Source organism: Camelus dromedarius, chromosome 25 (genome assembly GCF_036321535.1).
Source record: "Camelus dromedarius isolate mCamDro1 chromosome 25, mCamDro1.pat, whole genome shotgun sequence".
In the NCBI taxonomy this organism is placed as follows: Eukaryota; Metazoa; Chordata; class Mammalia; order Artiodactyla; family Camelidae; genus Camelus; species Camelus dromedarius.
The window spans coordinates 7,921,467-7,947,300 of NC_087460.1; the positions used below are offsets into that span (position 1 = coordinate 7,921,467).

The following is a 25,834-nucleotide window of genomic DNA, read 5'->3' on the forward strand; positions in this document are numbered from 1 at the left end:
ACAATGTTGTGTCAAATTCCAGTGTAGAGCACAATTTTTCAGTTATACATGAACATACATATATTCATTGTCACATTTTCTTTCACTGTGAGCTACCACAAGATCTTGTATATATTTCCCTGTGCTATACAGTATAATCTGACATCTTTTTCTTGATGTCATAAACCTCACCCTAGTCTTGGTGATCCAGACTCCTAAAATACTGGAGTTGGGAAGCCCTTAGAGATGGCCCTCTCCCGCGTGGCAGCCACTGGTCACACAGGACTTTTGAGCACTTGAACTGTGGCTGGTCCAAATCAGCCAGTGCTCTAAGTATAAAGCACACCCTGGACTTTTGAGAACCTAATCTGAAACAAAAGAATGTAAATTAGCTCCTTAATATTTCAGAAATGTTGATTACATGTTGAAAGGATAATGTCTGGGATCTCTTGGGTTCAATAAAATATATTATTAAAATTAATCCCATTTCTTTTTACGTCTTTTAATGTGGCTGCTAGAAAATTTAAATTACACATGTGGCTCTCCTTCGTGGCTTGAATGACATATTTATGGGACAAGGCTGAAGAGTTCAGCTTGCTCCTTTAACAGATTGGAAACTGAGGTCCACAGGGGAGACACGATTCAGCAGATGGCGCACACTGAAAAGCACTGTCACTTCCAGTCCCCAACAGTCACACCCACACCCACACACATACACACTCCTGGGGAGCAGGCAGACTTAAACCCCTGGGCTGCAAGCCTCAAGGGATGTGTTCCAAGACTCAAGACATTGGCTGTGGTTTCCTGGGACTGAAATAAAAACCTAACAAAGGTAAAGGCATTGTCTCCCAAAAGTCACCTTTAAAAAGCCTATTAGACTCTGGAAACTTCAGGTGTTAGGGGACCTGAGGAGAAAGCTGGGGAGCCCTAGGCCTGCCCACCCCCAGATCCATTTACATATAGAGTACCCCAGCTTAGTTGACCAGCTGCCCTAACCAGCACCTCAAGGACACGCAGCGCCCCGCCCCCAAAGCAGCGGGGTGGAGTCTGGCCTGAGGCAGCCACCCCCGGATTGTTTGACCAGTCAATAAAGGCAGGTTTCAGGGGGATTGGCTTGATCGTGGAAGAGGTGTGGGCAGCCCAGGGAGGGGGAACCAGACACCAAAGGCAAATTCCTTTATTTCATAATTTTATCTGGCGTCCGCGTTCTCCTCCACTTGCATTGCCGAGGCTTTAAAAGAGGTGGTTGGGAAAGCAGAGCGATAACGATCTCCCCGCCCCGGGGCAGCGCTAATGGCGCTCATCTGGGGACAGTTCCGAGGAGCGGAGTAGCGGAGCTGACCCTGGGCCCCGGGACGAGGTTCTCCTCGGCCTCTGCCTTGACTGGGGACCCGAGACGGTGGCCAGTTCCTCCTTTCCCGCGCCCGGCTTCCCCTGGGACCCAGGGAGCGACACAGGAGCTTCGAGCGGCCTGGCGCTCGCCCTTGGCCGACCGGGGTGCCCAGCGGGGAGGGCGGATGTGGCTCCCTCCCCGAGGTGACACCTTGCAAGGCGGACACTGAGCGGTCCCCTCTGATTCCTTTTTTCACCCGGTGTCCGGGGACTTCCCAAGCAGCCTGATGGGCCGGGCAGGCCGGGTGGGTCCCCTCCTCCCACCATCGCCACCACCACCTATTCCGAGGGTGACTGTGCTGCTGACGTCAGGCGACTTTTGGCTCATTCCCTGGCACGGGGACTTTATTTTCATAACAGCATGCAGTGCCGTGGAACTGGAATAGGCGTGTCCTCTCCCCCTGACCCTCTCCCGCCCCTTGTCCCTCTGCTCACCCCCTCGCTCCCAGGCTCCCTCCCTCCGGCGACAGCAGCCTTTATAACTGCTCGGCGCCGCGAGGGCTGGATCGCCGCCCGCGGGCTCCCGCAGCACCGAGGGGCTCCCGCGCTGCCTCCGTCGCGTGGGACGCAGCGCCAAGTTCACGCGCCAGAGCGAAGGCACCAGGGTAAGTGAGGCGCGCCGAGCCCCGAGCGCGCCCGGCTTCCGCACTGAAGTCCTCGGGGGGGAGAGCGGGCCCCCGAGGGGCGGGGGGATAAAGAGGAGAGAAATCCTGGTGTGGACTGCAGCTGGCTCTGAGAAAAAACAGTCCCAAGAAAAGAATTCCTTTAGGTTATCCCAACTCAAACTTCCCCCGCTCTGGGCTTCCCGAGCTAAGATAGAGGCAGAGAGCAGAACGACAATCTGGATAGTTTCTGCTCAAACGCACTGAACAAACTCAGAGTAGGTGGAATCCTGGCCAGGCAGGTGAGTTGAGGGGTCAGCGGAGGGGAAGAGAAAAGAGAGAAAGATCTAGAGGAATGGCAGGGACTGAGGTGGGGTGCGGGAGGTGGGGTGCTTGGCAGGAGGAGGGAGGTGGCGACCACTGCTACTTCACTGAGGTACTGCAAAGTGTCCATTTATTTTGTTCTTCCATGACAAGCGTGCCCTTCTGAATTTTGGGAAGTAGATTCTAGAAGCCACCTCTTGACGTGAGTGTGGGTCCTCAGCTCCACAGCATGTCATCCTCTCATGTCCCTTGAGTTGCTCTGGACCCCAGGGTTGAATGTCCAGTAACAGATAGGCAACAACTAGATAGGACCCAGGGAATGGCCCCGAACTGTCCAAGATGGTCCCTTAAACATCCATGGAGGAAGGAAGGGGAAGACAGCTCAGAATCAAGGAATTTGAAGGACTTTCCATGCCCAGCTTCTTTCCAGGCTGATTTTTGCCTCAGAGGGTGTAAATGCCACACCTGTTGAAGGGTTTGGCTGAATCAGCCTCAGCTGTGGGCTCATTCCAGAAAAGGAATACTTGAGCCACTTCAGATACAATGGGCTTGGGCTTGGGGAGGGGCGAGGATGGGGGTCAGAACTCTGCCCCCTAGGTCTGTGTGCTAGGAAAGGGAAGAGGGAAGGAATGCAGAGTGGAGGGGAGGGCGGGAGAGGGTCAGCAGAGGTTATCTCCAGGAGATAGGCGCCACCTGGGGAGTGGAGAGGTGGGTGCTCCCAGGGCTGACGGGAATGAGCGGAACTCAGAAGGGCTAACATTCTTGGGGAGTGCTCTCAGCCTTGAGTCAGGAAGTCCAAGTTCTCATCAGCTCTGCAGGCCCTGTAGCTGTGTGCGGGCCAGAGCTAGGCCTTGAGTCCCTCCTAGTGGGTCTTGGAAAGGCCCCCAGCCCCCTCCCAGGGCTGAGATTCTAGCCCCTCTCCATCTGCGTGGGTCTCTTTGGGAGTCCTCTTTGGAATCTGCGTCTTTGTATTCCACTCCTCATTGGGAATTGATGACGACAGGGTGTAAAGAAGAGTTTTGACTGATTTTATTCTCCTTCTGGGGGCTTGTCTTCAGGTCCACTGCCATTTAAAAATCCACAGATTGAGCTGAGGAAATGATGTATTGGCTTTAAAAACAATGAATTGAATAGTGTTTTTGCTTGAGGAGTCTATAATTTTCTTAGTAGTTTGGTGTGTTTGTTTTGACTTATATTCTTACTTTGATTGCCTTGTGGTCAGAATATATAGTCTGTACATTTTTTATTTTAGACTTTGAGTTTTTTGTGTGTGGTCTAAAATATGCTTTTTGTAAATGTTCCATGATCACATCAATGGAAGAAATCATATAGAAAGGATTGGTAAGCTAGATTCCCGGCCAGAAACATCCCACAGCCTATTTTAATAAATAAAGTTTTATTGGAATTCAGTCAGGCTTATTGCCATGTATTATCTATGGCTGCTTTCAGTTATAAACAAATGGCCTACAAAGCCTAAACTATTTACTATCTGGCCCTTTACAGAAAATGTTTGCTGATCACTGATATAGAGGATCTGAATTACATAATTAATAATAGAGATCTAATAAAATATGAAATAGATCATATTTTGATTAAAGTATTCATAGAACACTTATAAAAATTTACCATTTATTTTTCCTATTTCATCTGTTGAGGACTGATAAAGAAGTATTAAAGTCTGCTGTAACCATAATATTTCTTTTGATTTTTCCTTGTATCTCTAGTAGTTTTTATTTTGTGTATTTTGGTGCTATGTTGTTCAGTGCATAGAAGTTTATGATGGTCATGTCTTCAATGTAGGGTATTCTTTTTTTTTCTTAATTATTATTTTAAAAAAGAGCTTTTTGGTCACTATAATAGCTTTTTGCCTTGACTAAACTTTGTGTGATTTTAATACTTCAACTCTTACTTAAGTTTCTCACCTTGAGCAAGTATTTACACTTGTACCTGAAACCTAATACTTGCTAAATAAACATCATCTGTTAGTATGGCTTTTTTTTTTTTTTTGCTTTTATTTTCATCTTTTCCTTTGTTTTACTTTCAACTTTTTGACTTTTGTTGTTTTAGGTGAGGTTCTAATAGGTATAGTATGGTTCAAATTCAGTCTTTTCATAATAAAAAAGTTTCCATTACATTTATTGTAAGAATAGTTGCTTGCTGTTGTCATCTAATTTTTGGCCATGCAGTCTCCTCTCTCCATCATCTCCCACATTAGATAGTCTATGTTGTATTTTTAGGTACACTTGAGCATAGGGTAGTACAATTCTTAGGGTTTGGAAATACAGGCTTGTAAGGAGAAATGACAAGTTTAGCCTGGGAACGTCAATATGGTACCTTTATATGTTGAAATAAAATACTTAAAAGGTGCCTTTGAGGCTTTGAGATAGTATACCAGGAGAGGACTTCACTTTATCCACCTATTTTCTGGAAATTTCATTTCTTAAAATTCTGGGCCTAAGAGATTTGGAAGTTTTGTTCAAATTCTTTAAGTTAAAAAAAGAAAAGTGATTTCCAGTATTTTATTTTTCTATTTCAGTAATTTATTTTATATTAATTTAAAGTTCACTTGCTTTGTTTAGAATAGAGGAAGATGCTAGTATCCCTCAAAGCAGAGCTACCCAAAAGTGAAGAAATTGGGATGAAGAGTGTGGTTATGCTTGTTTAGATCTGCCCGTGGTGGGAGAACGATTTATTTTCTCCCAGTTACTACATAGAAACTCAACCCAGTGATATTATTCAGATGCTATTCATAAGTGGTTGCCTTGATGCATCACGTTTAGGTCATCAGAATTCAGATGGCTTACCCAGAAGAGGGGATCCTGGAGATTCCCCTGGAGACACTTTCCATCTATAACTAATCCTTCACTTAGTGCAGAGACACTTCTGTGCGACCCCACCCTCGTCTTTAACTTGGCCTGTATAAAAATATGAGGATTAGCATCAGCTCATATTCATCTCCAAAAATTCTTCCTCCCCATTACTCACACTTTCTAATAAATACATTGTTTTGAGTTATATTCAGTAGTCAGTCTTCATCCAAAATGTTTGCTCAGCAACCTCTGTGCAGAGCACATAGTGAAAAAGACACCAACAAATAGAAGATTTGCTCTATTTCCTCGAAAACTTGTTATCTGATAGGCACTGATGTTATCAGTCAGAACTGGTGTCAATCTATAACATGTAACATACATATGGAATAACTTGAGCGTGGATGAATACTTAATTGTAAAAGCTATGAGGAGAACTACAAATTTAGAATGAGATGGGACTAATAATTTAAAAAACCCTCAAGAGAGAGGTAAGTTTTGGACCAAGGTTTTGAAGAAATACGATAAATGGGTTGTGGCTAGGAGCAGGAGGGTCTTCCTGGCAGAGAGAATAATGCGTGAGCAGGAGTGACTTGGTGAAGGTTGGTCTTAGGCTCCAGTATCCTTCCGGATAGAAAATACTCTTGGCAGATTTGTTTGCCTCGCATAGATGTGGGGAAGGGAGTTAGGAAGGCAGGAAGAAGTGGGTGGGTGGGAGGACCATTTGGAGAAAAGCCTGGAAACTCAAACTGAGATCGAATCTGTTTTGATAGACAGAAAGGAGCTGATACGCTTTTTAACTTGAAGATCCCTTCCCAGGCTTCTCTTTTTGCTCCCCTTATAGCATTTAACTCTATTGAGCACTCTTTTTTTTGGGGGGGGGGGGAAGGAGTTTGCTCCTTGGCATCTGGGAAACCAGCCAAGCTTATTTCTGGTTTTGTTTTTATTTTATTTTATTTATTTACTTATTTTAGGGGGGAATGATTAGGTTTATTTATTTATTTTTAATGGAGGTCCTGGGGATTGAACCCAGGACCTCGTGCAGGCTAAGCACATACCCTACCACTGAGCTATGCCCTTCCCCCGCCCTGGGCTTATTTCTTGGATTAAGCCCAGCAATTTCTTTTTAACATCCTTTTCTGACTCCTGCTGGGATGAGACGGTGTTCCCAGGGTTCTGTCCTTGGCCTTCTTGCTCCCGTATGAGCTGCCCGTGTGATCTGGTCTCCTCCAAAGCCTTGGGGTCCCTGCTATGGGCCCATGACCCCCAGCCTGTGCTCACAGCCCAGACCCCTTCTGAGCCTGAGGCTCAGCACGTCCACGTCCCCGTGCAGAGGAGTCAGCACAAGCGGGTGTCATGGAACCTGGCTTTTAAGAGCCATGTGGTCTTGGTAAGTTATTTAATGTCTGTGCCTCCGTTTCCGCCACTGTGAAAAGGGGGCATAACCAGAGGGCTTTTGTGAGGATTAAATGATACTGTGTGTGGTCCAGAGTAAACTCCCAGGAGACTTAGCGCTTGTCAATCCTGGGTTCCTCCATGAGCATGTCCCATATTCATCTTAGATTCAGCGAAGCCAAGCTGGGCATCTCTCACAAGCCTGGATTTCTAAACCCCATTTGCTGCTACCTGCCTAAGAATCTCCCACCTCTCCCTGCCTATTTTTCTAGCCTCATCTGCCTGGTCTCCTTTCTGAAGCCTTTTAAAAAAAACCCATTAGGTAAAGTGGGCCACTGTTTTCTGCATGCCCTCAGCATCTCCTGCACACTCTGTAACCTTACTTGTGTGTCACTGTGACTCTGCTGGTCCTCCCAGGAGCAGAAGCCACACTTTTGGTATGCGAGGTTTGTACACTTAATATAGTACCTGGCACAAAGTAGGCAAATGTTTGTTGATTGACAGGAAGATTGCACGCATGCAAGATTGCTTGCTTCGGAGATTTCTTAGAGATAGTTTAAATAGAGAGAGGCTGGAGTCGGAGAAAAGCTTCAGTGCCTGTAAGAGTGATTTAGAGATGAAACAAAAGATTAAATTCTAACTAGGACTACTCTTAAAGGGGTATGCTTTCTAACTATGTTATATTGGCTGTGTAACTTTATCTCTCCGAGAGTCAGCCTTCTCACCTACAAAATGGGTTGTAGGAATATTAAATGAGGTAATAGATGTCAAAACAAGTAAATAAGAGAATACATATAAAAACATAAACATGCGGCATCAAGCCTGGCTCACAAGAGGGCTCTGTATGTGGTAACAGTCGCCATTAGTTTTAGTTACGCTTATATTGTGACTATTGTTATTACTACTGATTGAATGCGGCAATTCCAGAGTAGAGAGAAAATTAAAATGCTACTCACAGATTTGCCTGGCTGGGCTGCTGGGATGGCTTAGCTTCAACTAGCACTTGAGTTTCTGGATGTCGTTCCCTGGCAGTCATGCTGAGAGGTCAGTAAAGCCCTCTTCTTTTCAGACGACAGAAGAAGATAAATCTCGCAAGGAGGAACGTAAGGTTATCGTTGGGCCAGGTCCAGGGTGGCAGGTAATTCACGCTCAGATCACCTGGGGAGGGAGGGCTGCACACAGCCAGCTGGGCAACCTTCTAGGCCTGGGCATAGGTAACTCGACACCTTCCCCACCTCTCTGGGAAAAGAGGGGTCTCCAAGGCTGGAAAGGAGAAGCTGGGAGACCCCTCCCAAACTGGCATGTGTCCTTGCACATCAATCAGTGGGTCAAGGTCACTCTAGGGCCAGTCCTGCTCCCGGACCCCTGCGGCTCTGTCCTGCGGGTGAGTGTCCCTCTCAGACCCTTCCACCTCACCTCCAGTCCTGGTTTGGGGTTTGGTGAGGAGTCTGTGGCACATAGTCTTTTAATGACAGGAGATGGGGTGAGAAGGAGGATGAAGGGGAGGGAGAAAGAGATTTGGAAATTGTCTACAAGGAGCTCCCCAGTGGGATGAACCTCGGAGCTGGAAATGGGCTCGGACTGCCTGGCTCAGCACCTGGCCCCCTTTTACGGAGGAGAGGATGGAGACTCCAGGAGACAGTACTGCACACAGAGGCCGCTGAAACCCCTCTTTCCTAAAGGCGTGGAGTCAGAGATGGCTTGGAACTGAGCCCAGTGACTCCCTCCCTCCCTCCCTGCCTCCCTCTCTTCTCCCTCTTCCCCCGACTTCTGGCTCTTCTTTTTCCTTCCCTCTCCCTTTCCTCCCTCTTTCGTTGTTTTAACCTTTTGGTCAGGCCCTGACTCATCCGAAAAGGGTTTAAGACATCGCCAAGGGATTTCGGGGTCTCTGTTGTGGGTGTCAGTGGATTACCGGACAGGGTGTGTGGGTCAGCAGCTGTAATAAGTGAAGGGGTTCTCACCCTTATGACTCAAAGTCCATTCTCAGGTCCCAAGCCAGAGGCTACATACACTAAAACCTCATCATCTTCCTCCAGAGCGCAGGGTTTAGTCATCCGGGAATTGGGTGGGAGCAAATGACTGGGTTGCAGTCTCCCTGCTTACTGGGAACACCTCAGGATCCATGCTCTGCCAGGAGACACCTGGAGTTCCTCAGATAGGAGTCCAGACGTGGCCAGAGCTCCTACATCAGACCCACATGAAGAGGACAGGAGCAACGGGGTTGGAACTGAGGATGCAGACGGGGCTCGTGAGGAAGCCTGGTGCCACTCACCCCACCTGTCTTGGGAGCAGCCCCTATTCTACCAGACTAGACTCCACTTCTGTCCGCAGGCTCACTCTTGCATCCTGGCAAGGCGCCCACCAGCCTCAGGCACTGAGCTAGAGGCTGGGGAGAGACATTTAACAGCTCAGTGTCCACCTTCATTGAGCCTTTGAATCTAGCGGGGAACAGACTCACCAACAGGCACTGCAGGGCTGCGTGATCAGTGCTATGGCAGGAAACGTGGAGGCTCTCAGGGAGTTCGTGGGATGCGTCTCTCACTAGACTAGGGCAGCCCGGGAAGCATCCTGGAAGAAGGGACCTCTAAGGGGATGGATCCTGGGGGTCGTGGGGGAGAAAGTCCATGCAGATGGGACAGCATGTTTGAAGTGAGATGGTGGGGTTGTCTGGAGGATACTAAGAAGCACGCATACTGGACCAGGAGGAGGGCATGGGGAGGCATGATGCTGGAGAGGCAGGCAGGGGCTGGGGGTGCAGAGCCTTACGCCTTGTGCAGGTGATGGCTCTTTCTCTGGCTGCAAATAGAGTGACTCGAAGAGGGCAAACCTGGGGATGGAGTGCTCGAGCTTCTGAACTGGTCCAGGCAGAGATGATGGTGGGCTGACTTAGGGCTGGGAGAAGTGGACGTCCTCAGGAGACAATGCACATGTGGAGTTGATAGACCTGGGTGATGGGCCACTTTCCGTAGATCTTAGGTCTTAAGTTGGCTTTTATGCCACTGCCTTGGGTTCACAAACGGGGAGACCCTGGGATGCCTCCTGTCCCACTTCCTCATCTTCTCCACACACCCTCCTTTCCTGCCCGTTCTATGGCAGAAGGGCACACACAGCCAGTCTGTAAATACAGTCATTTCTTTACCAGGTAGGAATTTGAGGGTATGCATAACTCTGAGGAGTGGGAGCAGTTCACAGGGCAGGCTGTGCTTCTCAGCGGATTTAACCCAAGCTCAACACCTAAAGCAGCCCAAGTGCCTGTGTATTCACCCCCATTTCTAACTGGCAGGTCCCCCCCACAGCTTTAAAGGGGTTGTACTGTGTTGTGTTAAGACCTATGATAGAGTTAGAATCTGGGTTTGAATCCTGGCCCTTCCTCTTACTAGCAGTGTGACCCTGGGGCGTCCGCTACCTTGCTGTAATTGTAGGACAGGGAGAGTAATAAACTGAGCTGCAGGTTGAGGTGGTCGTGAGGGTTAGACAAGCCAGGTGCGCACAACCAGGCCTGATCCTGGTGAGAGTGAGTTATGAGACGTTCCCGCCCCTTCAGAGCAAGTCTGAGCGTCCACTGTTGCTTTCCTCCCCGCTTAGTCTTTGTAGGAGCAAGTTCCTTCTGGGCTGGGCCCCAGGTCTCTCCACTCTTGATTCTGGCTACGAATGACGTCCACGTGACCGCTGGCCTCGTGCCGTTTTCTCCTGCTCCAGCCCTTCCGTTCTTCTCCGAGGCTGTCGCTCTAGTTCCTGGCAGTTTCTATTCCCAAATGTTGATTTCTTCCCTTTTCGTCTTCCAACTCTGCTTTCTAGAAGTCCTCAGCTGCTCAGGACCCGGCCACCTTCCTAGTGGGTGACCTCGCAGCTTCTCAGGGCAGACCTGCTTGTTAGGGAGTTGGGTGAGTTATCTTTTCATCCGACAAAATGCAAAGGTTTTAGACCTTGCAGACCCGTTGCGCAGTCCCTGTCGTGCTGGGGAAGGGGTGGGGGAGGGCTAAGAGGGGTGAATTTAAAAGGATTATTCCAAAAAATTATAGTCACTCAGGTAAAAAAATATTTACTAAGCAGTTTTAAAAAAAGATGTTAGTGAGAGATTTGAGAAAGAGGAACCCTAACTGGATATTTGCTATTAAAGGGTTATTGTTAATTTTTAAAGTGGGATTAAGTTAAAAGAAAATTTTATCTTTTAGTATTTATGCATAGAATGATATGATGTCTGGAATTTGCTTAAAAAATACCTAGTCGTGGGAGGGTATATAGCTCAGTGGCAGAGCATGTGCTTGGCACGCACAAGGTCCTGGGTTCAATCCCAGCACCTCTGTGAAAAAAAAAAAAAGTCCAGTGAATAGGTTGGGGACATAGATGAAGCAAAAGTGGCCACGTTATTTTTGAAACCAAATGATGAGTACGTGGGCCCCCACTATTCTCGTCTCTTTATTTTTTAGTGTACTTGAAAATTCCTGTAATAAAAACTTGAGCATTAAAAAAAAGTGTTTTAAAGATACTTCAGGGGCTGTTTCTCCATCTCCCCGGCATGGTTAGGGGCGGCAGGTGAAGTGAAACTGGGGGAAATGGGCTTTCTCTCCTCTCCATCCTCACTGCTTGTTGCTTGTGTTTTTACCTGAAAAACTGGGTTCGCCTCTTGGTGGGTCTCGAGCCAAAAGGCCCAACCAGGCCAAAGAACGGGAGTAAGATTTATTTCGCGCAGCAAGAAAGGGGAACACCAGGCATCTTTCCCAAGTATTATCTCCCCATAGGACAAAATGGGAAGTTTTTTTTTGTTCCTTTTTATTTTTTCCTTTTATTTTATTGTTGTTGTTGTTTATTTTTACAGATTTATTTATTCATTTATTTAACCGGGGTGCTGGGGATTGGACCCAGGACCTCCTGCAAGCTAAGCATCTGCTCTACCACTGAGCTATACCTTCCCCCCAAAACTGGGGGCCTTTTAAGCGAAGGTTCATGCATATTCATGAAGGGGCTTGGGCGGTTGACAGAGTCCAGGCTTTAGTTGATTGAGGTCATGAGCTTTGGGAAAGGTCATCTTCCTCCCTTAGGGTCCAGTTGAACCGGTGGTTGAGTGCTTCAGGCTAACCCATCCCACTGAAGCAGACCTGGGAATCTTTATAATTGATGTATTATCTTCGTGATTGTTACTTCTCTTGTCTGATAACAGACAAGACTGTTCCTGCATTCTTTTGTTCCCTTAAGAACATTAATTACTGATACCTGTTCAAGGACAAGTAAGGTTTAGGCCCTGGGGGGTGGGGGGAGGGGTAAATTAGGAGTTTGGGATTAGCAGATACAAACTACCATGTATGAGTAGAATTGATAAACAACAGGGTCCTACTGTACAGCACTGAGAACTGTATTCAATAGCTTGTGAGAACCTATAATGAAAAAGAATGTATATATGTATAGCTGGATCACTATGCTGTATACCAGAAACTAACACAGCATTGTAAATCAACTACACTTCAATAAAAGCACTCACACACAGACAACAAAAAAGCAAAATGGCTCAGGCCAAAAATGGCTTCTCTTATGTCAAGAAAGCCACGCCTCCTTCTCTTTCTCTGGAGACCCCTACCTTACCTGCTCACAGTGTGAGACCCTGGTCAGTGGGCGCCAGCAGCCCCCAGGACACAAGCCCTGGCTGCACTGCTGCACGGAAGTGAGGGGCCCAGAGGTCCCAGGAGCCCCCAGGACACAAGCGCTGGCTGCACTGCTGCATGGAAGTGAGGGCACCAGAGGTCCCAGTTGGGGGCAGGAGGTCTCTGCCTTACCGTCCCTCTGGGCAGCGCGAGAACCATCCTTTAGGTGAAAACCTCGTCAGTCTCTCAAGATTTAGAGTCATCAGGTTCCTTTATGATAATCAGGTAATTACAACAACTACTTGTCACAAACAGCACTGACTTGAGGGGTGGGGAAGGCACAGGGAGGGGCAGGGAAGGTGAGAGAAATACCTTTCCAGCAGGACACCGCCCTTGTGGTTAATCTGAGAGCGTGAGGTAGGGAGTGAAGAGAGTGCAGGAGCCTGGTCCTTCCGCTGACTGGGCTCTAGCCTTTCTGCATCTTCCGCATCACTAGGGGGTCCCCCTCCCTGTCCCACACTACTGAGGGCAAGGCCATCAGACTTTGTGTCCCTGGATTTCAGGCGTTGCCTGTACTTGAGTCGCATCTGCCTCTCTTTTTGCTCCTGTGTCTCGTCCTGCCCTGCGGAGATGGGACTTAAGCATTCTTTTCTCTGTGCTCTGCATGCGGTAAGGATGCCCAGGGTGTCACCTGCATGGGCTGGAGTGCAGGTGTCAGTCCCTTGGGTGAGGGAAGGCCACGGGAAGGCTGTGGCAGTGGTGGCAGAGGAGGTCCGTCTGTCTGTCTCTTCTACCACAGCAGGGAACACGTCTGACATCTGTTTCCTCCTTCACCGTTGAGCGTCTAGAATAGTGATTGACACGCAGAAGTGCTCAGTAAATACTGGTTGAATGAATGACTCTGTAATACAGAGTCAAGCTTGGAGAAGCAAATCTCATTACATTAGGAAGATAGATTTAAGCTATCAGTGATTTAAGTTACTTATATTATTTAAGTTATTTTATCTGAATACACCACACATATAGTATTCTAACATCTATCAAAAATTCATGTATGTATATGTATGTGTTATAATGCATGTGCGTGTTTGTGTGTATATATATGTGTGTGTGTGTATATATATATATATGTGTGTGTGTGTGTGTATAATTTTTTCCTGATTGCTATTGAATAAAACTGCTGGGACGTGACCATCTCATCGAACTGGAATGATGATTTTGCATCTTTAAGGGAAGCAGGTGTTTAAATTTCGTCCACTTGCCCTGGACAGTCAGCCGGCGATGGTTTATTCTGTGTCCCCCCGTGCTGTGCTTGCCTTGTGGTTTGATCTTGAAGCTGTTTTTTCTGCTATAAGGGAAGAGGCAGGACTCTGGATATTTTGTGCTTTTTCCTGCTCCTCAGTCCCAGCTGCTCTTCTTGCTGACTTCTTTCTGCACATTCCCTCCCAGTTTGGCACTAGAAGCAGCTGAAAGCTTTCACTGATGCTTCTCTATGGAGGGGGTCTCAGTGAGACTTCCCATCTTCTAACCCCCACCCCACCGTATTGTTGTCAATTCAGAACTTTTCCCTGTTGAGTGAGCAATCCTATCAGGAAAAGAAAAACTAAAGCAAAAAATAAAAAAATAAAAAAGTCCATGCACAAATAGCTCACAATAAAACAAAAAGAATAGTGTCATAGAAACTTATAAACAGTAAAAAAAAAAAATTCGGAAAACAAAATTATGGTTTTGTTGAGAAGCTGTTAAAACCACAGCCATTCTGAATTTCGACATCTTATCTGACGTTGACTTTGGAATTTGAGAACCATCTCTTTTGAGGAAATGTACAAAGTCCTTTCTCTTCCTGTTTCTCAACTTATCTTCCCACGTGTGCCCTGCATCTCTAGGAATTCGATTTCATGGGGTTTGGGAAATCAGCTGGGTCTAAAATTGACATGGAGGTTGCAGAAAGAAGGCAGCAGACCTGGGAGCTTAAGGACAGCTAGATAGGGAGTTCTTTCTTTCTTTCTTCCTTCCTTCCTTCCTTCTTTTCTTTCTTGGAAGGTAATTAGGTTTATTTATTTATTTTTAGAGGTTGTACTGGGGATTGAACCCAGGACCTTGTGTATACTAAGCATGTACTTTACCACTTGAGCTATATCCTCCCTCCTCCTTTTTTTATCTTTTGTTTTTGTGTGTGTGTGGGGGGGGGGTAGGTAATTAGGTTTCTTTACGTATTTTTAAATTAATTTTTAATTTAATTTAATTTTTTAGTGGAGGTACTGGGGATTGAACCCAGGACCTTCTGCATGATAAGCACGCGCTCTGTTGCTGAACTACATCCTCCCCCTAAGCAGCTAATTAAGAGCTCGCCAAGCCAGGGAAGACTCCATCCACTGCTTTTTGGGATTAGTAGAGCCATCCTTATAAACCTTAATTAAGGAGGGGAAACCTTCTAATATGTGACAACAGAGTTGAAGAAGAGGACACAGTGGCTGAGAAGGGAAGGCTGGCATCTGCAGAGAAATCTACAGATCAGATAACTTCTCTCATCCACAAGAACGAGAAGCTTACAAATAATGTCTGAGACAGGGCCAAATGTGGGAAAGAACTTGGGACGATAAATGATGATTTAAGGGCTAATGTCAAGGTTAGATACTACCATTGTCACCACTTCCTAAGAAGACACCAGCCCCAAATACCAGGAACCCTGGCAAGTTGTTTGTGACCTAGTTTTTGAGATGAGACTCTGAAACACCTCATCAGAGCCCTAGGCTCTCCAGCTTCAGGGTAAATGTTAATGTAGTTCAGTTGTGGGGAGGGAGGTCTGGAGGTCTGAGATGCGCCTTTCCTTCATCAGCCTTTAGCATTTACCATCATAGTTGGAGGAAAAGTTCGTATCTTGATCTCATGTTGTAAGTTCAGGGGCAAAACCCTGGCTAAATATACAGAGTTGGTTCCGAATCGTTCTTGGTCCTCTGTGCCTGCGTTGGGAGACTCACCTGCACCCCCAACCTTGCTTTCTTGCAGGACCAGAATGGCCACAACCCCTGATGGTTGCCGTTCGAGCCTGGAGTCCAGGTACCACAGGCTCTGTGATAAAAATGCAGCCTGGGGCATCATCCTGGAGGCGCTGGCCGGGGTCGGGGCTGTGACCTCGGTGGCCTTCGTGATCACCCTCCTGGTCCTCATCTGCAAGGTGCAGGACCCCAGCAGGCGCAAGGTGCTCCCCACCCAGCTCCTCTTCCTCCTGGGCGTGCTGGGCATCTTTGGCCTCACCTTCGCCTTCATCATCCGACTCGACGGCGGCACTGGCCCCACGCGCTTCTTCCTATTCGGTGTCTTCTTTTCCCTCTGCTTCTCCTGCCTCCTGGTTCATGCCTTCAGCCTGACGCAGCTGGTCCGGGGGAGGAAGCCCCTCTCCCTGCTGGTGATGCTGGGCCTGGCCGTGGGCTTCAGCCTGGTGCAGGACGTCATTGCTGTCGAGTATGTGGTCCTCACCATGAACAGGACCAACGTCAACATCTTCGCTGAGCTCCCCGCTCCGCGGCGCAACGAGGACTTTGTCATGCTGCTCATCTACGTCCTCTTCCTGATGGCGCTGACCTTCCTCACGGCCTCTTGCATCTTCAGTGGCTCCTTCAGTGGCTGGAAGAGGCACGGGGCCCACATCTACCTCACCACGCTGCTCTCCATGGCCATCTGGGTGGTGTGGATCACCCTGCTCTTGGTCCCTACCCCTGGCCCCCAGTGGGATGACACCATCCTCAGTTCAGCCTTGGTTGCCAGTGGCTGGGTTTTCCTGTTGGCTTATATTTTACCTGAGTTCCGGCTGCTCACAAAGCAACGGGACCCCATGGACTATCCTATGGAGGATGCTTTGTGTCAACCTCAGTTCATGAAGAAGAGCTACGGTGTGGAGAACAGAGCTTACTCTCAAGAGGCAATCACTCAAGGTACAGAGCCTGGCTGGGGGGAGAATCCCCTGTGGAAAGATGGGGGAGAATCCTAGGATATTATAACTGTAAGGAGCACACACGATTATCCAGGGCGCACTCCTCATAGAACAGATAACGTCCCCGAGGCTCGGGTCTTCTTACGATCATCCAGCTGGTCAGCGACAGGCAGAACTAGCAGCTGCCCTCGAGAATCTTTATCTAGTACCTTCTACATAAAACCATGCAGGTTTCTCTGAATCAAAATAAGATGGAGCAAAGGGAAGGAAAAGGAATGGTTAGAGAAGTTCCTAGAGACAAGCGGGTGAGGTGGTATTCTCTGTAAAAGACAACCAGGCAGTCCTTCCAGGAGTGTGGATCCTTTGCAGATCTGAGGGCATAAAGCCCAGCCGTGCAGTGACCACAGAGCTCAGAGCAGGGAGAAGTCTGTTTTATCGTTAATCAGTGGTAATCTTCGTAAAGGTACTGAAGATTTGGATTTAGCCCGAAGAGCTACATTTTACTGCACGTCTCTGGCCCACGGGGCGGGGAGGGGCAATTTTGCTCTTGCCTGGAGTTGTGGGTCACTGGGCTAAACCGATAGCCAGAAGCTGCCTTTGCTGAAACATATCTGTTCATCGGTCTCTAGGGTTTACATCGGTCTCTGGGCCGAATTAGGGGAGGGGAATAGGTTTGGGACAGGAGTGAGGTACCTCCAAGGCCAGGCTCCTGGCTCCAGCTAGCAAGTCCCTCTGCTCTTGAAGCCTGCTGTGCGAAACCTCCTGGTGTCTCTGCCACCGTGGTCCCTCTGCTGTGCACTTGGAAACTTGAGCGGGGGGGGGGGGGCTGGAGGGGATATTACACCCCCACCTCTCCTGTCCACGGCTTCACTCCATCACCTCACGCCCAGACTCCCTAACTCATCCTCCTTCCCTTAATCCTTCTATGGGCCACTGTCAGCTTACTCTCCCTAAAATACTTCTCTGGCCACCACCCCTTCCTGCTCACATATCTCACTGGCTCCCCCGTATCTACTGCCTTTACCGAATCCTCTATCCCCGGTGAGTGTTTTCACAGCCGGAACCCCACCACCACCACTGCGGCCGTGTTCTCAGTCCAAACAAACCAAGTCCCCACATTTCCCTGCCGGTGTGTCTGGGTTCAAGGCGTGTCCATCCTCTGCCTGACATGTCATTCCTCATTCTTGCTCTTGTCCAGAGTCAGATATTCCCGTCTCCCTTGCGCTCCGCCTGCATTTCTGTGGAACTTTGTGATGCTCTTTGATCAGAGTCTGTCTCACTGCACACTCAAGTGTAGCTGCCGTGTGCTCCAAGGGCAGCCTCTGCGCAGGAGTCATTCTGGCTCATCCTTGTGTTCTTCACAATATCTTATATTCAGACAACATTTTAGGTATTTATGGAGTCAATTGGACAGGTAAATTTGGTGGGAAATAATAAACGGATTGCTTTAACTTGTATTCACAATGGGTGTATGTGTTGACTTGTTTGTTCCCGAGTTTTAATCCCTCTGATTTCCCCCAAATACATAGAAAACAAATTCCGTCCCTTCACAAAGAAAACAGTAACATTTCCCCCTCCTTGTTGGGCAGTGAAGGAAGTGAGTACCTCCCCAGTGAGACCCACCCTAGGTGTTCCTCTGGCCAGATCTATGTCTGAAAAGACTGGTTTCAAACTTGCTTTTGAGTGGTCCTAGGATGGGGAGGCCTCTGGAGAGGTTCTGGAAAGCATTTCCCTAGTGATGCTACGTGGATAGTTATTCATGCTTTCGACCAGTTTGGAGCTTGCTCTGGGCCTGCTGCTGGGCCTGAGGACACAGTCTCTTCCTGCGTGAAACTGACCATCTACTCGGGAGACAGAGGATGAAACGGATAATGGGTCACACTTTGATAAATGACTCCACTTGTCGGCGGGAGGTGAGCACAGGTCGGGGCACGAAGGAGGGGCCCTCAAGCTCATTTGCTCCTCTCTGTTTCAGGCACTGAAGAGACAGGCGACACGCTCTACGCCCCTTACTCCACCCACTTCCAGCTGCAGGTAAATGAGCTTCTCCTTTGTCGCCAGCAGTGTTAGCACCCCAGAAGCATTTGTCCTTTGGGAACAGATGGCCGCCAGAGGCCCCCTAGGAGTTACGTGTCTGCTCTCCTGCAGTCTGCCTCGTGGGGGTTAGTGCAGGAGACGGGAGTGCAGGGCAGGGGAGGGTTTAGGAGAAGGGGAAGTAAACGACTCCTGCCCAGGTTGGAATGTGGTGGAAATGGCCAGGAATTGGAGCGGGTTTCACAGTCTGAATGCTTCCTTTTCAGAATCGAAACTCCCCAAAGGATTTCTCCATTCCGCGGGCCCAGACTCGAGCCAGCCCTTACAGTGACTACGAAGGAAGGAAAGATGTCAGTTAACGACACGTCCTGAAGGGAGGGACGAGTGCAGCAAGTCAGCGGAGCCCGATGGGGGTTTGTGGGATGCGGGCTGAGTCCCGAGCCTTCTCAGGAAGCTGTCCAGAGCCTTACAGGAGGCCCGGCCGCCATTCTTCTGTTCTGGAGTTGAAGCGGGCTGCCTGTCTCCAGTTCTCAGCAGCACGTGGGTCTTTCCCTTCACCCCACACTTAGGCTACGTCTCTCAAGGGGGAGTCTCAGGCCACTCGGGGTTATCCTACCGTCCCTGTCATTGTGTGTGTGACCAAGGCTCTGGTCATCTGACCACACACTGGCTCGTTCAGCCTCAGAAGCCAACTCGTCCAACTCAAGGCTGGTTCTGCGAGGATCGCTTGGCTCAGGGCAGAGCTGCACATCTGAGCACACACAGCAGAAGCCTGTCTCTCAGCCCACCCTGCCCACATCTACACTGGAAGCCGACTTACTGGCCTCTCCCTTGCCTGGACAGGAGAGGCTAAAAGTCACCCTAAATTTGCTCATCTCTGTGGTGCAGCCTAACATAGGGTCCCCAGTGCCAATTCGCAGATCACCTCTCTCTTCTGGCACTGTCCCCAGACTTGTGTCAGCCCCCAAACTGCTCCCCCAGGATTCTCCCTCCAGACCTCACCAGCGCAGACACGCCCAGTGTCTCTCTGCCAGGAGGACACGTGCCCTGTCTTGCTCTAAGTTCCCGCCACTGATCCTTCTCCCATCCTCAGCCTCTGTAAATAGATTTACCCAGGTTCATCTCCTGCTTCCTGGAAGTGGGTATTGTCTACAAACCAGGGTGTGTTCCTTGTAAAATAAGTTATTCACTGTTCTTCACTGGAGATGCAATAAAGGTGTGAAGGCAACTTTATTTTTACTGTGGCTGCGGCAGGACGAGGGGTGGGCACTGGACTCATGGGGAGCCTCGGGCTCTTGTCTTCATGTGGGACCTGAAGTTCAAGGTTCAGTGCCACTGGGTGTGAACCTGACCTTTCTCCATGGGTTTCTCCTCCTCCTTATGTTGATGACATGTGTCTTCCCCAGTTTTTGAGGTGAGTGGTAAGGCTGAGGGGGGAGCCAGGAAGGGTCACAGACCTGAGGTTTTGCTCCAGGAAAACAGAGGCGTGGCCACCTTGGAATGGGGTTTGGCAGCCCAGGTCAGGCAGGGAGGAGACCTTAAAGCCCGTTTCACATTTCACCCGAGGTTTAATTGTAGGAGGGGACAGATCCAGATCCCTAATTTGACAGAATTGGTTCATGATCTCTCTCAGAAAAGACATGGTACCTAACAACTATCACTTACTTAATCCCAGAAACATCTCTGTGGGATGGGGCCATAGAAAATTGCTTTTTTGGTGAAGAAGAAGAAGAAGAAGAAGAAAAAAACCATGGAGACTGAATGCCACTTACAAGGTGGTGAGGGAGTTACCGCCTCAGGGCTCTGTTTCTCATCAAAAAGAAAACCCAGTGTGGGGAGGGGTGGGCTGAGGTTGGAGGTGAGTCCATGACACGCTGAATCAGGGACACTTACATTCCACGAAGGTTTGGTAGATTGTTTTCCACATGGCTTTGCACTAACATTAGCCTAGTTTTATACTGAAAAGGGGAATTAAACATAATGATTCAGATCCTTCTAGACTATTCAAGTCTTTCCAAAGAGGCCATAACCCAATGAGGTTTGTTGTGAGGAGAAAACAATACACTTTCTTGTATATCATCCATCACAGGCAGCGCGGGTGCTCAAGAAATATGTTTTTCCTTCCCTCTTCTCTCTCCCTCTCGGTCTCCGGCCTGTCAACCAAACAAAAGGGGCTGAGTGAAAGCCACAGAATTCTCTGGGTTTGCTTTCTGATTAAGCAAAGAATGTCCCAGGTCTTGTAACCCCATGAAAACCATCCTCAAGTCAACTTCTTCAAAAACAAGAGCGGACTTGGAAGTGGCACCCCCATTGCTGGAAGCTGGTTTCTAAGAAGTAATTTGCTGTGTCCTAGAAGGGACTCTCCTGTGGTCTTTGTTTTGATTGTCCTTAATAAATGGTGCTATCCCTACCAAAAAAAAAAAAAAAAAAGTTTGTACAAGTTGACCAGCACCTCACTGAGTTCTTTTCCTTACCAGGTGTTAAAAGGATGTTCCCCATTCAAATAGCACTTGTCATCCCCGCCCCCTTCACTCCCAACTGTTAACCTGGCTTCAGGTCACTGACTTCTGCACGTAATTAAACTCTTTCATTAAAATAGGGACATCTCAACAGGGACTGGAGGTTTTGGCATCTGAGAATCACTGTGCTCCTGGAGAAAGGATTTCCTGTAGCCCTTCCTGTAAGTCTCCCTCTTACACCTGCACCGAAAAAGAATGTGCAGACTTAGCGCAACCTGGTCCTTGAGTGAAGCTGGGATCGATGGCTGGGAACCAAAACGGCACCCCCGTTGAACCAAATGGGTGATAGTGAAACGAAGCTCAACCATCATCTTTCACTGTCAGATGAGGAATAGACCTAGTCTGGTCTCTGCCTCTTACTTTAGCTGCCATACCCCCAGGTTCCACTGGGTGGCGGTGAAGCCTCAGGCATCGACCCTCAGGGACTCAGCAAACATCTCCGGCTGCTCTCCTCCAAGCCCAGGAGGCAGGACTGCACTTACTCGGCGAGCTTGAGGCAAACGCGTCCCACCTTAAAAGTCTTGAAGGGGTGAACTGTTTGTGTCCTCCCTCCCACCATCCTTAAAGAATTCACTCTCCATCTCCTTTGCTGGAGTTTCATTGCCTTGCATCTTATTTTTGTGAGACTCTCTAAGGTATTTCCAGCTCCTTTGCCTGCAATCTGGCGTCTTTACAGATATTAGTCTCATATGCTGTTGTTACTAATGTCGACGAGTATTTATGTGCTGAGAACATTGGCTTTTTGTCAGGAAATGTTTGCCAAAACAAAGACTGCAGCCTGGACCCGGAAATACAGCAGTAAATTCCCTACCCCGCCCCACACATTCTGGGTTTTCTCCCTTCATTTCTTAGACTTGTCATCACTGCTGACAACTGAACAGCGCCCGGCTGATCTTTCCCTCCTTGTCCACTTCCTCCTGTTGCTACGGGATTTGCAGGTTTTACGCGGTCCCACCCCAACCTGAAGCGTGGGGTTATTTCAGAATTGGAGGTGGCAGCATCAGAACAGTCTTCCTCGGGTGTTGATTGCTGAGGTCCCAGATCTGGGAACTTGGCCTCCAGTGGGTAGCCTGCTGCCTTTGGAAATTCTATGGTCCGCCTTTGGTCATTTTCTGGAAGCCTTTCCATTGAGGCAGACTATGCTTTGCCTCCCTTGGCTGTAGGGTTTCCGGGTATGTAGAGGAGTGTGCGGGGTGGTGGATCAGTGCCTGACCCCGATTTCTGCACCCTCCTGATGGCTACCACTTCCTTGACCCTTCAGAGTGGGACACTCCAGTGCCTAGAATGTCCGTGTTTGAGAAGGTCACAGAGCTTCCTTCCTTGGTGTCCACAGGGAATTCGGGCCTAAACAACTTAATACAGCTGGGCTCGGATATCTGGTTCTGTCCTCTTCCTACTGTCAAAACTTGTGTGGTCAGTTTCAGACACTTTATTTTTCCCAAAGCAAGTGCTTGAGGAAAGAATCAAATAAAATGACCATGGTCAGCTTTTTCTCAAGGTGTCCCATCAACCAGAAATGCATGCCAGTCTGAAAACCCTTCCTCCATGGAGTGAAGAAATTGTACTATATAATCTGATACCTAGTTGAGGTTAATCCCAAGTAGGTTTTCACAAAACAGTTCGGTTTGGCCCTGAAGCCTTACACAGGGGCTTCTAATGGTTTCACCTATTGGGATTCTTAGAAAGTGATATAGGTATCTCAAGGCACACGGAGGTAAACGAACCCTGCTGTGTTCTGCCAGACATAACCAGTCTGGGGCTCTGGTCTTTGCACACCCTGCCTGCTCGGGGAACCAGCATCTCCCCACCCTCATCATCCATCTCGCTTACTGCCTCTCTCCTGTCTGGTTCTGCTCCTTCAAGTTAGAGTTCTTAATGTTTCCAATCACCCACTTCTGAGAGGAGTTCTCCATCAAGGCTTCCTTCCGGGTGCCCAGCCCTACACACCTCTCACTGGAGTCTTCCCCCAACTCTCCCCAACTTTCCCCCAGCATTTGCATCTCACCTCCAATGCTTTCTTAGTGAGGCCTCCCACCACCAGGCAGTTTCATGCTGGTTTCCCCTAGTTGCTAGTCTTCAGAGCGCCAGTCTGTTTGCTTTAGAGCAGTTACTTGAAATTACCTTTATTTCTTGTTTTATTTGTTTTTCCTCCCACTATTCTGAGTATTTTAAGAACACAGAAGATTGTTCTGTTTCCTCCTGTATCCCCAGGGCCTAGGACAGTGCCTGCACACAGAGGAGAATTTGTCGCATGTTGCACTTTTGGGGAGAAAGGTAATTGTTTTCTTTGGCCCAGGCTAATCAGGATTGTGGTATCTCGAGCACCGGAGCACCGCTGTCAGATTCCCTCTGGGCAGCTCTGGCGTCTTCAGTGCCATGTATCTTTAAATAACTGTGATGAATTTCAGCTGATCAACCATCGTGTGTGTGTGTGTGTGTGTGTGTGTGTGTGTGTGTGTGTGTGTGTGTGTGTGTGTGTGTGTGTGTGTGTGTGTGTGTGTGTGTGTGTGTGTGTGTGTGTGTGTGTGTGTGTGTGTGTGTGTGTGTGTGTGTGTGTGTGTGTTCCATATGAGAGCACTTAAATCCAACGTGATAAAAGCTATTCCCAAGCCTGAGGCTTGGAGGAAAGAAAGGAAATTCTTTGCTTTTCGAGCTGAGTGCCTGTCATCACGTCCAAGTTTCATCTCCCTGAGGCTTTTCTTTGTCAAGCTTGGGAAAGCGGTTTCCTAGGAGAGCTACACAAGAACAAACTTCAAATATGAAAAAAGAGAAAAGCATCCCCCAAGGCAAAAATCACAGAAGCATTTTAGATTGACCCCCACCCCCTGCCAAAGATCAATGGCAGACTTTTTTTTTTTTTTTCCAAGTACATTAGTTTTCTAAACTGACTTGACCCAAATGGATGAGCAAGGACCTTTCAGACTGTTTAAACCAAACTAGAAATAGATGAGAGTGCTGGCAGAGAGGCCCGGGAAGGATTTATCTTCCTAAATTTCAAGGCAGCAAGCTGCTTCTGTGGCAACATTTTCTCTTAGGAACACTGGGTGTGTGTGTCCTGGATTGGGACTGGGTGGGAGCTGGCGAGGGCCCACTGGGGTGCAGCAGACGTGGCGTAGGGGCGGGTGAGCTTTACAGTGGACAAAGGGCGGGAAGGCGCAGATTGGCAGCTGAGGTGCTCTCAGGGACAGGGCTGACTCTTTAAATCTTTCCATTGAGTATGTGTGCCGTATCAGGCCAATCGCTTTCTGCCTTCCTGGGCCAAACTGGAAAACCCTGGACAGTCTTTGCTATTAACCAGAGCAAACAGGAAGCCTTCTCTGATCAACAGAGCAGCACTTCCCAAACTCACACTATTTTAGGAGTTGCATGGGAACTTGTTAAAAATGCAGAGTCCCAGGGTCCTCTCCTGGAGGTTCTGTTTTAGTCGATGTGGGTCCAGGTATGAAAAGCTGTATTGGAACAAGTAGCCCAGCTGATTCTTCTGACTGGGCAGGTTTGGGAAAGGCATTGGCCACATTTGTTCCTCATTTTCAAATCCACCTGTCTTCCAGGCCAGCCGCAGCAGCTGCCTTCCCAACCTTTGAGCTCAAGTCCATAGGAGGCATCTCAGTCTGTCCTCTTGGGTTTTTCATCCAGACCTACCGGTAGGGTTCTGCAAACAGTCCTCTCGCTCTGGAGGGATCTTGGTGGAGAAGTCCAAGTATTAAAGGTGCAACTAGATATGGAGGCAAAGGCAGCAGGAGAGAACACCCTTAGGGATGCAGCAGCCTTCTCCACCGCCAGGCAGCCTTGGGTCCCTCTCCGCATACCCCTGGTACCCTCACATCTCCCCCTGCAGCTCCTCCCTCTACCTCCAAGCTCATTCCCGAATCTCTCTCTCTGTCTTTGCTGGAACTTCACAGCCTTATAAATTCATCTGTGTGTTTCTACTTCCAATTTAACTGGTTCAAAACTACTCATTTGCTGTCCTCTCCACCTCCAGATCTGTTTCTCCTCCTGATCCCCCCATCTGGGTTTATCTGTTTTACAAAGTATCAATGTCATCCTCTGAGTTACCCAGGCCAGGGTCCTGACTTCTTCCATTTCCTCACTCCTTACATCTAAGCCTAAATAGCTGTTTAAAACAGTGGTTTGCAAGCCTGGCTGCAAAACAGAATCATCTGGAAAGATTTTAAAACATACCCCTGCCTGGGCGCCACTCCCAGAAATTCTGATTTAATTGGTCTGTGGTGAGGTCAGGCTATGGAGGGCTTTAAAAACTTCCCAACTGATTCTAACATGCAGCCAGCATCCCCTCCCCATCCCCTGTTCCACCCTTCCGCACAAGGCAAATCTGATCTGAGGGAGTCGGAGGTGGGGTGCCAGGGTGAGGAGCGGGAGGCTCTCACATTGGGCACAAAATTCAAGGAAGGGCCAAAACCCTCCGTCATCAAGATAAATTACAATATTAAAAAAAATCAAAATTAGTGTAAAAAGTCCATGATAAACAACACATTGAAATTTTATCAAAACAGGCTGTTGCGGTTTGTCTTACGAGCCTGCGTGGTTTCGCAAGAGGGACACTTGGTTTCAATCAGGCTGCGGTTCCCGGGCTGGTGTGGCTGTCAAGTCCCTCCCGTGGGTTTATACTGTTGACAGAGGCGTGTAAACAGATTGCGCAAGGAAGGGCTATAGATTTTTTTTTTTTTTTTTTGACGGGAGAGCTTTTGTTAACTTTTTCCATTGGGTTCAAAGCACGGGAGGCTGTGTGATGAGCATGAACAGGGGTCCACACCGTGGCGCCGCCTCGGCGCCCAGTGCGGCTTGGCGCAGCGCGGGTGACCCGCCGCTGCTTCCGTGCCCTTCACACCCCCGTCCAGAGTCCTTTCGGGATGTAGGCCCTGTGTGAATCCCAGCTCTCCGGCCTCGTCTCCTCTTTCCTCTCCGTGCGTTGATGCTCTGACAATAATGCGTGCCTTGCGTTTCTTCAGTGCGCCTTGGTTTCCCCAGCAGCCACGCCTTCACACGGGCACGTTTTCAGCCTTGCGAATCTGGGGCATTGCAGTCAGCTGCGTAGTTGTTGTTGTTGCACTGCACCAGGACGCCAGGCTGAGACGGTGAGTGGGGCTGCCATTCAGCCCTGCTCCACTTCCAAGCCCCGAGCCCTCAGCGTGATGCTGCATCCCCGGGGGGGGGGGGGGGGGGGTGCCGGCACATTTTCTAATTCACCCGCCCAGAGGAGACATGTTTTTGTAACTTAGACAAAGACTCCCTGTTAGTGGCCGTTCTG

The 25,834-nt window shown here is 48.7% G+C and overlaps 1 protein-coding gene across 1 annotated transcript; it reads left to right on the forward strand.

Annotated features, from left to right (window-relative positions):
- Positions 1–1,530: 1,530 nt before the first annotated feature.
- Positions 1,531–19,279, forward strand: GPRC5A (G protein-coupled receptor class C group 5 member A). Its single transcript, XM_010986240.3, has 4 exons — positions 1,531–1,976; positions 15,088–16,013; positions 17,988–18,046; positions 18,313–19,279. The coding sequence occupies exons 2-4, from the start codon at positions 15,095–15,097 to the stop codon at positions 18,403–18,405; spliced, it is 1,071 nt and encodes a 356-aa protein (XP_010984542.2). The 5' UTR covers positions 1,531–1,976; positions 15,088–15,094; the 3' UTR covers positions 18,406–19,279.
- The last annotated feature ends 6,555 nt before the right edge of the window (positions 19,280–25,834 follow it).

What these genes read in the sequence shown, in the direction of transcription:
- GPRC5A (XM_010986240.3), top strand. Translation starts at nt 15,095, where the DNA reads ATGGCCACAACCCCTGATGGTTGCCGTTCGAGCCTGGAGTCCAGGTAC. An exon ending in TCAAGAGGCAATCACTCAAG is followed by an intron (nt 16,014 to 17,987) that starts GTACAGAGCCTG and finishes TCTCTGTTTCAG; the next exon opens with GCACTGAAGAGACAGGCGAC. An exon ending in CCACCCACTTCCAGCTGCAG is followed by an intron (nt 18,047 to 18,312) that starts GTAAATGAGCTT and finishes CTTCCTTTTCAG; the next exon opens with AATCGAAACTCCCCAAAGGA.